The 12,885-nt window shown below is 44.4% G+C and overlaps 1 protein-coding gene across 1 annotated transcript in view; it reads right to left on the reverse strand.

The window, feature by feature from the left end:
- SCARB2 (scavenger receptor class B member 2) overlaps window positions 1-9,996 on the reverse strand; it is a 53,567-nt gene extending 43,571 nt beyond the window's left edge. The window contains exon 1 of the mRNA XM_032261095.1: window positions 9,538-9,996. Coding sequence (XP_032116986.1) covers window positions 9,538-9,654 — 117 coding nt within the window. The 5' untranslated portion in view covers window positions 9,655-9,996. The remainder of the gene's footprint in view (window positions 1-9,537) is intronic.
- Between the last annotated feature and the right edge of the window lie 2,889 nt (window positions 9,997-12,885).

The following is a 12,885-nucleotide window of genomic DNA, read 5'->3' on the forward strand; positions in this document are numbered from 1 at the left end:
GGGAATGCATTAGGCTTTCACGGGAATCCATAATACTTTTAAGGAAAGTTTCGAAACTCAAGAGCACTACTGGTTGTTCCTTAAGGTCAGTAAAGTGCTATTTAATAATTAAACACAACTTAAGCATCCATGTTGCCATCTGCACAGTCTAAATTCACCCAGAGGTAATGCAGACCAACTTGGAGAGCTTGGCCTAATTGTGTATGGATGGTGTATTGGCCTAATTGTGTACTGGACTCCAGATTAATAAAACTCTTCAAATGGCAAAACACCAATTGATTTGCTTTGCTTTTTAAAATTGCTCCCCGAAATGAAGCAAACCCAACCCAGATTCTTGCAGTAATTTATTTCCACTGTTTATACTTATTCTCTATTGAGCTAAACGAAATAAACTGCCATTAACATTCTACTCTTATTCCTGACCTTATTTTAACTCAGTAAAAATGTATTGGCATTCATTTATTTATGTCACTGTTGCTTAATTCATTTTGATTTAATTGTAACTGTCATAATTTTAACTAATGAGTTCTGATAGTTCAGATTCAAATGCTAGCTCATGGGTGAGCTGTTACTTTGTTTATAAATTACATATGGTGGAATGGCAATCCCAAAAAACCTCCTGCTACAAAATACCCACTAACTTATTTTTGAAAGTTTCTAGGTGATTATAAATGTGCAGCCAAGTTTGAGAATGGATGACTTAAAGGGGAAAAAAACCAGCTACCGGATAGAAGCTTAAACATAGAACCAGGTGGAAATTGGGAAGAGGGGAAACATATATGGGAGTGGTGAGAAAGAGGATTTTAAGATGTGAATAAATAAGAAATAAAGCCATGGAAACAAGGCCCACATTCTGTGTGTAACTTGTACAGCCAATCTCATTATTTTGCAACCTGTTGGTTGTGATTATATCTCTCAAAATTGAAATAAGTAATATTTTCATCACCTACCTATTTCTATGTCTCCTCTTCCATTACTGTTGATTATCAGAAGTACAGTGTTAAGAGAAAATACCCTTAAAAGGGGAATTGTGGGGGCTGGGAGGACTGGTGAGATGTTAGTCAAAGACACAAAATTTCAGTTTGATATGAATAAATTCAAGAGATCTATGGTACATCATGGTGATTACAGTGAATAATATATTGGGCTAGGCACAGTGGCCCATGCCTACAATCCCAGCACTTTAGGAGGCAAAGGTGGGAAGATTGCTTAAGCTCAGGAAATTGAGACCAGCCTGGGCAACATAACAAGACCCCATCTCTACAAAAAAAATTTTTTTAATTAGCCTGGCATGGTGGTGCACATCTGTAGTTCCAGCTACTTTAGAGGTTGAAGCAGAAGGATGGCTTGAACCCAGGAGGTCAAGGCTGCAGTGAGCCATGGTTGCGCCACTGTTTTCCAGCCTGGGTGACAGAGAGAGGCCCTATCTCAAAAAAATAAATAAATAAAACCAAACCAAAACAAAACAAAAACCCAAAACACTGTATATTTGAAAAATGCTGAGATTAGATTTTAAGTGTTCAAAACAAAGATAAGCAGTTGAGGTAACATGTATGTTAAATTGCTTGATTTAGCCATTTCACTATGTATATCTGTGTATATCTATAACCCTCTCAAAACATCATGTTGCATACCCTAAATAGGTTCAATTCTGACTTGTCAATCAAAAAAAGGAATATAAAAAATGGGACTTGCAGTGAGTGATTACATTAGTTTAACAAAGGCATTCTGCCTCACACTCCTTCTGGAAAGTGTGTAAAATTCAGAAGCTGAAGGGGCCAGAAGGCTAGGACAAATGAGTGATACAGATCGTGGGTTGGTACATTTGCTTACATGTCAAACCCCAACAACAATATTCATTTCTACAAAGAAACACACCCTCTCCCATTTCTGTTAAACACATGATCCTCTCAAGCTAGCCTTCATTTTCCTTCTTTTGTTAAGGAGTGTCAGATATAGAGAGATATTCCTCTACTCTAAGAAAGATAACAGCAATGCACAGCAACAGACACCTTCACTGGGCCTTGGGAGCCAATAAGGGTGCAAAGGACAGTAGATGCTGTGGTCTGAATGTTTATGTCCCCTCAAAACTCCTGTGTTGATATCCTCACCCCCAAGGTGGTAAGATTAGGAGGCAGGGCCTTTGGAGGTGATTAGGTCATGAGCATAGAGCCCTCTCAAATGGGATTAGTTCTCTTATAAAAGGGACCCCAAAGAGCTTACTCACCACGTGAAGTTAGAGTGAGAAGACCATAATCTATGAGGCAGTGAGCCCTCACCAGACACCAAATCTGCCGGGGCCTTGATCTTGGACTTCCCAGCCTCCAGAACTGTAAGAAATACATTTCTATTGTATGTAAGCCACCAAGTCTATGCTATTGTGTGACAGCAGCCTGAATGGACTAAGACAGCAGGAAACAGGGAAGGTAGGTCTCTTCTAAGGGTCAGCCTCTTTTCTGGCCAGACAGCTGTCACACAGAACTTGGTATGGCCAGCACCAAAGAGCATCCACATGTTTCAAGAGAAGCTGGAAATCTGGACCAATGGGTGGAGTTTCCAGATTTTCAAGGTATACACCATTCACGAGACAAACGTGATCACTGGCCTATAGAGTGCAACAAAATGTGAGACTAAACAACAAAATGCAACAAAATCATTTCCAAAGACATAGTTTTCTCTATTCATCCAAGTAATACTTACTGACCCTCTGTTTGATATAAGACATTGCATTTGCCAGTAAGAAAAGACACAAAACTAAATATGACAGGACCTCTACCTTCAAGGAGAGCTTTCATACTAGATTAAAATACCAAACTACGTCATATGGGTTGAAAATCCCTGCAGGGCTGAGGCTAGAAGGGAATTATTGAGTAATTCAATTACAGAGATATGAATGCTCTTGTCTACTCTGATCAGCACTCAGTAAAAGACAGGAGATTGTGGAATCGGAATTATTGATGGCCCAAACTACTGTTTTTAATGCTGGACTCATGGGAAAGCTAAAAGGACACAGTAAATGAAAGACACACTAAGCAAAATCCTGGTTGTTTGAAAACATTAACAATACAGCTTCCAAACTGGCCTTACAGGAATATAAAACTGATACTATGTATTTTTTTAAATATTCTAAAAATCAGAATAATTAATTAAATGAAAACTAGATCAACAGTTCTCAAAGTATGATCTCAGGACCCCTCAGGGAGCCCTAAGACCTTCTCAGGAAGGCCCATAAGGTCAAAACTATTTTTATGTAAATACTAAGGTATCATTTGCCTTTTTTATTCTATTCTTTCTGAGTGTAGAGTGGAGTTTTCCAGAGGCCACATGATGTGTAATGATGTCACATTTGGACTTGTGTATTCTTCTGTTTTAAAAATTTCTCAAATATACATATCACTTTCAATTTCTAATATTGTAAATATCAATAGGTATAACCCACGGAAACATAAGTTATTTGGGGTCCTCAGTAATTTTTAAGAGTATGAAGGGGCCCAGGAGTTTGAATTGGATTAGAACATCTGTAAGGGTAGAGACTGCATCTTGTTCAGTGTTATACCCACAGCTTTTAGCACACTGCCTTGCAAATGGTACACACCACCTTGCAAATGGTACACACCCAGTAAATACTTGCCAAATAAAAGAATGACTGCGACAGCATGTACCTAAAGGTGCTTTTAGATATAGAAAGCAAATACCTAAAGTGGTCTTCAGTTTCCCTTGGTTGTTTTTTCCAGTCATCAACTTGAATTAGAAATGGTCCCTTCCTTAGTGTATCATGTATAGCTAGCACATATCTTGATGATATGGCCAGGAATGTCTAGTTGCTTGGCGAACATCCTGTGTTTTCATTAATGAGCTTATAATTCTACCTCCCAATTCTTCCTGCGAAACAAGCAAATGTCTGGCAGAACAGATGGCCCCTTTGCTGTGGCCTGACAGAATGAAGTCTTGTATTTTATTAACAATAAAGCAAAGAAGTTTTCACAGGCAGGAACCTTCCCCTCCTCACCAAACAATATTTCCTTTAATGTAAACTTGCAGACTAATAGTAATTATTAGTAGTAATATCCTCAATTAGAATTATCATCTTAAGGAATGAAGACATGCGCTAAAATAATCACTATACAAGTATAAACAACTTTTTAAAAAATACCTGTTCCTAAAATTGCAGATTATTATCCCACAGCAACCTGCCTCCAGTAATGGGTTTTATCATAAGCACGTTAACCTGGGTTCTGTTCCTAATGAGTCTGATTCAGCAGGTCTGGGGTGGGGTCTGGTATTTTCTAAATTTTCACAAGTGATTTTGATGCATCTCCTAGAGTCTAGGGATTATGCTGACAACTGGTGGTCTACTGTATTATCTTAATCATTAATAAGGAATGCACTCATAGTCAACATGAATTAGTAAGATACTGAAAGAAACAATATAATTTTGATATCACAAGATCGTGTTTCTAAAAGCCAGGAAATAATCTGGATAATTTTAGGAGTTAGAGAATCTTGCAAGGAGATTAATGACGCTGCCTCTGTTTACAGCACTGTGGTTTCTTCTTGTGCTGAGCCAATCACATTGCTCCATTACAAACTTGGAAAAGAGAAACTAGGAGGTGAAGCATGTCCATGAGAGATCAGCAGCTGGAAAGTCACCCCGAGGCGGGGCTGAGCAAGCCTGGATGAGTACAGAGCCAGGCTGAGTAAACAGAGGAAGCCTGTTGGTGGAGAAAGCAGAGGAGAGACAGAGTGTGCCTGGTTCCTGCTGACGTTCCACTTTCAATTGTCCTCTCAGGAGGCCTTACTGTGCCGTGGTTCTTGCCCTTTGATTTCTATGAGCTTTCCAGATTTACAAAAAGAAAAAAATAACAATCCCATTTTGCTTGAGCTAGCTTGAGTAGGCCTCAACTCCTTAGGGAGCCAAGAATCGGGATACATTATTGTCTGTAAGAACAATGTGGCATGTGGTGGCAGGGGGTGACCACAGAATTTATTGTCCAAAGCGGAAATCTTCTGGAGGAAAGGGGGTGTTCATGATTACACCAGAACAACAGGTACAAAGAAACCAGGTAGGACTATCCCGGGCAAATGGGATGTACGGTCATCCTTGAGATGGGAAAAGTGGGCTCAGGATCAGGAGACCAGCTGGCGCGCCTAGCTCTACCCCTCCCTCTCCATTTGTCTTTAAATAAGTCACTTCCATTCCCTGAGCCTCGATTTTCTTGACAGTAAGATAAGAGATTTAAGATATCTTTACTGTTTTTTTCTGATCAAGAAAAATTTTAGACTAAGTTAAGTCTTCTTTGAATAGAGGCAACTCGGGAAATGAAGTAGATATGCAAGAAGGAGCCCTTTCAAATTATATATAGCTGAATGCCTTTATGTATACATTGATGAAGATGTTTTACTGATTTGACTTTAAAAAAGAAGATCCCATATAGTTACCAATCAAAGCAGTCTGGTTATCATTGATTATATTTTACTTCTCAAGGCATCAGTAGAACAGCTCCAAAGTTGCTATGGCTCCCAAAAGAAACCAACTGGTACTGATTTGCCTAAGCCTCAGGTCCAGACGAAGGGGAAGTATATTTGTCTTGTTCATTGCATCTCTGAGGCCTAATGCTACAGTCCTGCCTTGACCTGTGAGGAGGAAGTAAAAGGTATAAACAGTATCCAGCATCCCACTGGTTCCTTTGCCAGCCCATCCCTTGTTAGCCAGTTCTGACTGTGGCCAGTTCTGCTTCCCTGTTACTGGGAGATAGTCAAATTGCCAGCACGTCTGCAGAGATCAGGGGTGCAAATTTAATATTCTGAACTGCATAGCTGCTCTTAAAGGTCACTGTGCCTGTGTCATAGGTGCTCTTAAAGGTCACTGTGCCTGGGATCTTGGAAGTTTGGAGCTAGAAGGAACCATAGCTTGTGTAAATCCAATTCCAATTCACAGATGACAAATAATAGCTAAAGACATAACAAATGCTGGGCGCAGTGGCTCATGCGTGTAATCCCAGCAGTTTGGGAGGCCGAGGTGGGCGGATCTCAAGGTCAAGAGATCAAGACCATCCTGGTCAACACGATGAAACCCTGCCTCTACTAAAAATACAAAAATTAGCTGAGCATGGTGTCGCACGCCTGTAGTCCCAGCTACTCGGGAGGCTGAGGCAAAAGAATCGCTTGAACCCAGGAGGCAGAGGTTACAGTGAGCCAAGATCATGCCACTCCGCTCCAGCCTTGCATCTCAAAAAACAAACAAAAAAAAAAAACCTAACAAATGTTAACGTTCAGGCATTTGTGAGGCACTATGCTGGGTGCTTTATAGCAATCATATTATTTCATTCTTATGACAACTTTATGACATAGGTATTCTTATCCTTATTATGCATATTTTCAAAATGAGGATCCTGAGGCTTTGAGGGATTAAATAACTTGCTATTGTGCTTGTTCAGCTTAGCCCAAGAAATCCTAAGGGACAGAAAGAAAAAGTTTGACTCAGTTCTGCTGATTCTGAGGACACCTTTCTATTAAAATGATCACAGGTGAGTCAAGAGGCATTTAACATGTATCTCAGGCACTGCACTGGGTATCAAGGCGGTTCACTGGGCTACCAGATGAAATGTAACATAAACTCCTGCCCTTCCAGGCCTAAGAGAGGAAAAGGAACTGTTGGGTCTCTGTGAAGCTCTCTCTTCATGAAGCCCCAAATGCCTGCAAGGAAATGCCTTATTAATGCTCATAATACCCCTAGGAAGAGGGTGTGGGAAAAAGAGAAGAGAGGTACTATAATGCCTCTCTTGAAAATGAGAAAACTGAAGCAGAAACAATTACAGGCCTTGCCTGATATAAGACAGTCACCATTGAGGCCAAGAATGAAACAAAATTGTCTTGGTTCTTTCTACTATATTCACTGGCCAAAATAAAAAGTCTGTCTACAGTTACCTGTTGTCACTGCAGGTTTCAAGGACAATTATCATTTGAGGCAACTTTTTTGACGGGAATTATCTTACTAAGCTTCCCACACCTACTCATTTGAATTTCATCCCTTTTCCCTCTCCCCTTTTTGATGTAGACAAGTCAGGGCATGGACAATCTTCACATGAAAAAGCAAAGAACTAGAAATATCACAGTAGATTATATTTCAACTAGATTAGAATCAAGTTATGAAGGAATTCTCCCATAGTGGCAATAAAGATGACTGCCATATATCGATCACCTATTCTGTGCCCAATACTCTAAGTGTTTTATACTTAGTCCTACAATAATACACATGCAGAGACAAATCCCGTTTTTGTGGGTCCTGAAGCTTATACAATTTGAAGGGCCCTTCTTAAGAAAAAGGAAAATTTGGGATATGGAATTAGGTACAGGGCTCTGGAAGAGCCTGTGAAAGTGAGGGACCCAAAGCTTTACTTTGTGAGTTTCACAGTAAACGCACTGCTGTGCCCAAGTTAGCTAACATCTCATATCTCCACTTTTACAAGCAATGAAATTGAGAACCAGGTAAGTAACTTGAGCTAAGTCATAAAGCTTATAATAGTAACGACAGGATTTGAACATATGGAATCTGACTCCAAATCCCATGTATTTTCTTTGTGTGGCTTCTAATAAATATAAAATTGCTATCATTTATTAGGCACTAACTATATCCCAGAAAGATCACTCTTTAAGGTTATAAGAATTATTTGAGAAAGTAGATGTGATCATTATCCTTATTATCCCCATTTGCAGACGGGAAAAACATGAATCAAGTAAGATTAAACAGCCCATGGTCATCCACCTGGTATAAGGTGGAAGCTAGGCTTCATGCCCAGGAGTGTAAGGTCCTCACTCTTTCCCACTAACCTATGCTACCTACCACCCTACACGTAATCCAGGAAAAAGCAAAATAGCAATGTGTGACTTACCTCTAATGACAACAGTACTTCCACATCTGCCCACTGAAACTAGCCCTGTCCTTTAGTTTCACACAATACACTGCGCAGTCCTCCTTAGCTGGGATTGAGCAGCTCTGAAAGTCCACTTCCCTATACTGTTATTACTTATCAAAATGAGTCCATTCCTCATGGAAAAAAACACTTGGACATATCAACACAAACTCAGGCCCCAGCCAAGTCGTCTTACAGCCACCCCCTCACCCAGAGAAATGGAGACCCACAGAGAATCTAAGGGCTGGCTATAATGGGAACCACTGGAAGATCACTCATTCTATAGGCCTCCCTTGAAAACGCCTTTCAAAGTCATACAAGAAAACTCACATATTGACTATAATTGGATTGCTTAACTCTAGTCACCCAAAGCAAGAGTTGACATTCTCAAACACATCTCACCATGGATTTGGACATGGACAGGAGTGGAGAAAGGATTTGGTTTCTTGTTTCCTTGAACATGAGTGCTCAGAGGAAACTGACCTTCAAGATGCTCAGTCAGTGGGCCCTTGGCAATGTGAACTTTAAACATTACATTATGCTTTGCCATGGTGCTTTTTGAAAAATTGCCTTTAACTGCCAGATTTCAGGTGTTCAGTTAATTACTTTTGGAAACTCAGTTAAAGGAATATATCCATTGCCACCTGGAATAAAATAGCTTTTACTAACTGGAGAGTGCTGTGATTCAAACTGGACTAGGCTGGGCTTCTTTATCTGGCCACAGCAAATGCAGAACAGTGGGAGAAATTAAGCATGCAGTTATGAATGCTAACAAGAAAGGCTGCTGTCCCAGTGACTTTTTTTTTCTTTTTTAAGGAAAAAATGATCCCAGGAACTCTCTCTTGTTCCTCTTTTGATACAGCTTGGTGGGTGTGGGGGAAAGGGCAGATGAAATGAGCAGTGAAATCAAAAGATGGAGAAGTCTTCTTAAAGGACTGGCTCTCCAGCCCAATCATCTAGGGGAAGAGGCAAGCTCAGATTCTTGCAGGGATCTAAATGCATCTGTGCCTGAAAATTACGGCCGTTTGAGAAGAAGAATCCATGGTGAGACAAAGCAACACAGATTGTTGGTACAAGATACAAAGCCACTGAGTCGGCGTTCAGCACAGACTGATGGATGAAATGTCACCCAGTCTTAAGGACTGGCTCAGCTACCAATTGCCCTGGCCAGCCCAGGGAGGCAAGAACACAATAGACCGCCCACCCACTTCTCATCCCCGAGGCGCACACCACTTCAAAGGCCAGAGCAAGCAGACAGCATAACCTTCGTCTTCTGCGGTGTCTTTCATTTAGTTCTGTTTCTTCATGAAGTGGGAGGGAAACAAGTTTGGGCCCACCTGAGATTGGGATGTAGACCGAAGGAGTCGGGAGAGTTGCAAACGTCAGAACACAACCGAAAGCCTTTTTAAAAGTCAGGATCCATAGCCTTACTTATTACTGCAGAATGAACAGAGTCGGCTCCATCCTTCCCCATCCTCCTTTAACCCTCGCCTACCAAGCCCTGGAAGACAGGGAAGCGCGAAGGGCCGTAGTGCAGACGCTCTGCCCCGTGCAAGGCGCAGCAGCAGCGGTGGGAGGCTGCGCTGGTGGACCCACAACACACACACAGCCCGCCCCGCCTCACCTTCTCGATACTCTGGTCCACGGCCTTCTGGAAGACCCGGGCCACCAGCAGCGTGACGCTGGTCACCAGCAGGAGCAGGGACAACGTCCCTGCCGTGTAGAAGCAGCATCGGCCCATTCTGCGCGCCGCTCACCGGCCGGGCCGGGCCTCACCCGCCAGGGATCCAACTACAAGGAGGGAGGAGCCGCCACCAGAGCCGCCACCAAAGCCGACGCAGAGGCGTCCGAAGACCCGGGACCCTTCAGCGCCCGCGCCCTCGCTCTGGGCTCCGCGGCCCGGCGAGCGCGGCCCCCGGTGCACTGGGCGGGCGGGGCCGCGGAGAGACGGGCCCGGCCTCGGTTTCGGTTCCCCCGCCCGGCAGCCCGCGGCGCCAGCCTAGCGCAGCTCGGGAGAGTGCAGCGAGCGCGCAGGGCCGTGACGTTCGCGGGCTCGGCTCGCCGCAACCCGGGTAGGCGACTGCCGGCGACTGCGCGGGGAGGCGGGCGGGGGCGGAGGCCGCAGTCATGCGCCCTGCGGCGGCGGCAACGATTCGGCCCGCGCCCTCCCCGGCTGGTCCCCGGTGGCCCTGAGTGTCTGCGGCGCCTGAGCCAGACCCGGCCTGGCTGCTCCCAGCGCCTCCACTGCAGGCCAGACACTCACCCCACCGGAATCACCGAACCCGGTTCACACACTCATTCGCTCATCCGCACATAGATCTGAGGGCCTGCCATGGGCCAAGTGTTGCGGATTCAGGGTGGTTGGGCCATTCCCCTGCTCCAAGTTAGCGGGGACACTGTTACCGCAATTATAAGGCAACGTAATAAGTGCTTCTACCAGGTGCCTGCTGAGATCACGCCAGCAAGCCCGTTCTGCCTGGATGACCTAGGACCCCCACATTGAACTGCGGTCTGCGGCATGCGTAAGAGTTTGTCACGTAAGGGGCCTGAGCAAGAAAGGAAGATGAGCGAAAAAGGGAGGAGGAGGCATTTCACGGAGAAGGACGTGCTGAGCAAAACCATTGGGGGTGAAAGAGCCAAACCTGTAGGAAGCAAGAAGGAAGTTCCATCTGACGGTAGGCTCAGGTGTTCAGGGTGTGGAGTCGGAGGTGTGGAGGCCCCAAGGGGTCAGACTTTGAAGGGCTTTGGTATCCTGTTGAAAGGTGGAAGTTGGCAAGCTTAAAGCAGGCTGGTGTTCTTGTCTGCTTTGCTCACTATCTGTCCTAGACACCTAGGACCAAGGCCTGCACACAGCAAGGACTCAAGAAGTGTTAGTTAAATGAGTGTTTCTTCTATGCCAGCGCTCAACTAGGTGTTTTGCACTGTTCTACTAATTTAATATCTTGGCAGTCCTATGAATAGGAGGTTGTGTTTGTCCCAGTCATCCAGAAACAGTGGCAGATGGGAGTACCATGCATGAGAGTTTTGAGGGAAACAGACAAGGAGCTGGACCTGGGATTCAGGTGTGAAAGAGGTAGGCAAGGAAGGAAGGCTGGGTGGAAGGAAGCACTTGATATTATACACACTTCATGTCTAAAAGTTTAGCAAGGCCACGGGGGTGCAGAATCCTTTAGCCAAATAGGCCTGTCCCAGAGGTCTGTCATCTCCCAAAGAGAGGCCTGCCTTAGTATCCCTACTATCCCTGCTGTGCTCAGTCCTGGTCTGGGAGCAGCCTTAGGAAGCTGGCCTCTGCAGCAACCTGGGGATAAATATCAGAGGATGGATTTCAGCAGAGCTCAGCAGTTGAGGCAGAGCCATTGGTTAGTTATGCTGTCTACACTGCAAGATCCAAGAAGTACGTTTCCTTGGAAACTATATTGTATCATCCTCATTTTACACTCAAGAACACCGGGGCTCTGAGTTAAGTAACCTAACAAGCTCAACCTGTTGCTGAGTAGTGGATCCTGCCCGAACCATGATGCAGGGCTGGCTGGTGGCCTCCAAAACCCTCACTTTTTCTACGCTGTGCATTGCTGCCTCCCAATCTGACACTAATGAGAATCTGGGGACAGCAAATCAGTTAGAAGGTTTTGTTGAGGACTTGGTGAGACAGTGTGATGGTTTTAAAATGGTGGCAAATTATTTGTCACTCCTTTTGTTGAGAGATAGGGTCTATACTTTCTCACCCAGAATTTGGGCTGGTTTTAGCAATTTGTTAAACCAATAGAATACAGTGGAAATGACCGTATCCTGGAACTTCTGAAGCTAGATCATAAATGCCTTGCAACTTCTGCCTGGGCCTCTGGAAATCCTTGCTCTTGGAGCCTCAAGTCACCCCTAAATTCAGCTACCCAGAGACTACTGCAGAGAATATGGGAAAGACCGTGGGGAGATGCCCTGAGTCTGTAGGAAGAGAAATGTCCCAGCAGTCCCCAGCTGTTCCTAGCCTTTGAGTTCCAGGCCCTAGACATTGTAGAGCAGATATGAGTGGTCCTTGCTGAACACTGCTCAAAATGCAAAATAAAGGATTGTTGTTAAGCCAGTCAGTGTTGGTGTGGTATGTTACTCAGTAGATAACTGGAGCAGATGGTGAGGGCAGGACTGCGGCTGGGACATTTTGCAGCTACCAAAGCTCTTCAAGCAGCAGCCCCAGAGGACCAGTCCTGTGTGCAAATAGAACCTAGTGGGGTCCTGAATGATTCAGCTGTCCCCAGCCTGGTGGCTGGGTGGTCTCCAGGCCTCAGGTGTCCACAGTCAACAGCCTTTCTCTACCCCTAATCCTGCCTCTTCTCTGCTGTAAGTTCCAGTTAGCTACGTGAACTCTGCCCTGTGCCCCAGTTTGCTTAAGCAGTCACGCCAGCCCACTAACCCTCACATGTCTCCTACCTAGGCATCGGCTGAAGTCCTCCTGCAATCTATATGTCTTTTCCTTCCCTAACTAGAAAAAACTAGTCGGTAACTTGCCTGCCTGGGCACACTGGCACTCGGAAGTTCATGCTTGCTTTGAACTTCCACCCCATACTCTCTGACTGCTAAAATCAGATTTTCTGTTTGCTGGCTCCATTCTGGAGGGCAAACCCCTTCCACTCCTGGATCACCAATTCCAGGGTACTTTTCCTTCTCACTGTTCATTGAGGTCCCTTCTTGCCTCTTGTCTGGGCCACCAGGACAGAAGCAGACTGTGGGGATGGAGGGATGGAGGCGATTTGATAACATATCTCAGTGTGGGAGAGTTTCTAAACAAGGGCTTCCAGCTCAAGTTGCCCTCAGTTACCTTCTCTCTGAGGATCTCACTCTGTTGTTTCCACTATGTCAGGCAATTAGTAAGCCGCTTCCCCTTTAAAACTCTGGGCAAGCTGAACGAAAACCTCTTTCTTGGTTCCTCTTAGCACAGCTGACCAGACTGGCATTTTTTAAATGTGTAAACATAAGA

This window comes from Sapajus apella, unplaced genomic scaffold (genome assembly GCF_009761245.1).
Source record: "Sapajus apella isolate SASKATOON/1434 unplaced genomic scaffold, GSC_monkey_1.0 scaffold121, whole genome shotgun sequence".
Lineage (NCBI taxonomy): Eukaryota > Metazoa > Chordata > Mammalia > Primates > Cebidae > Sapajus > Sapajus apella.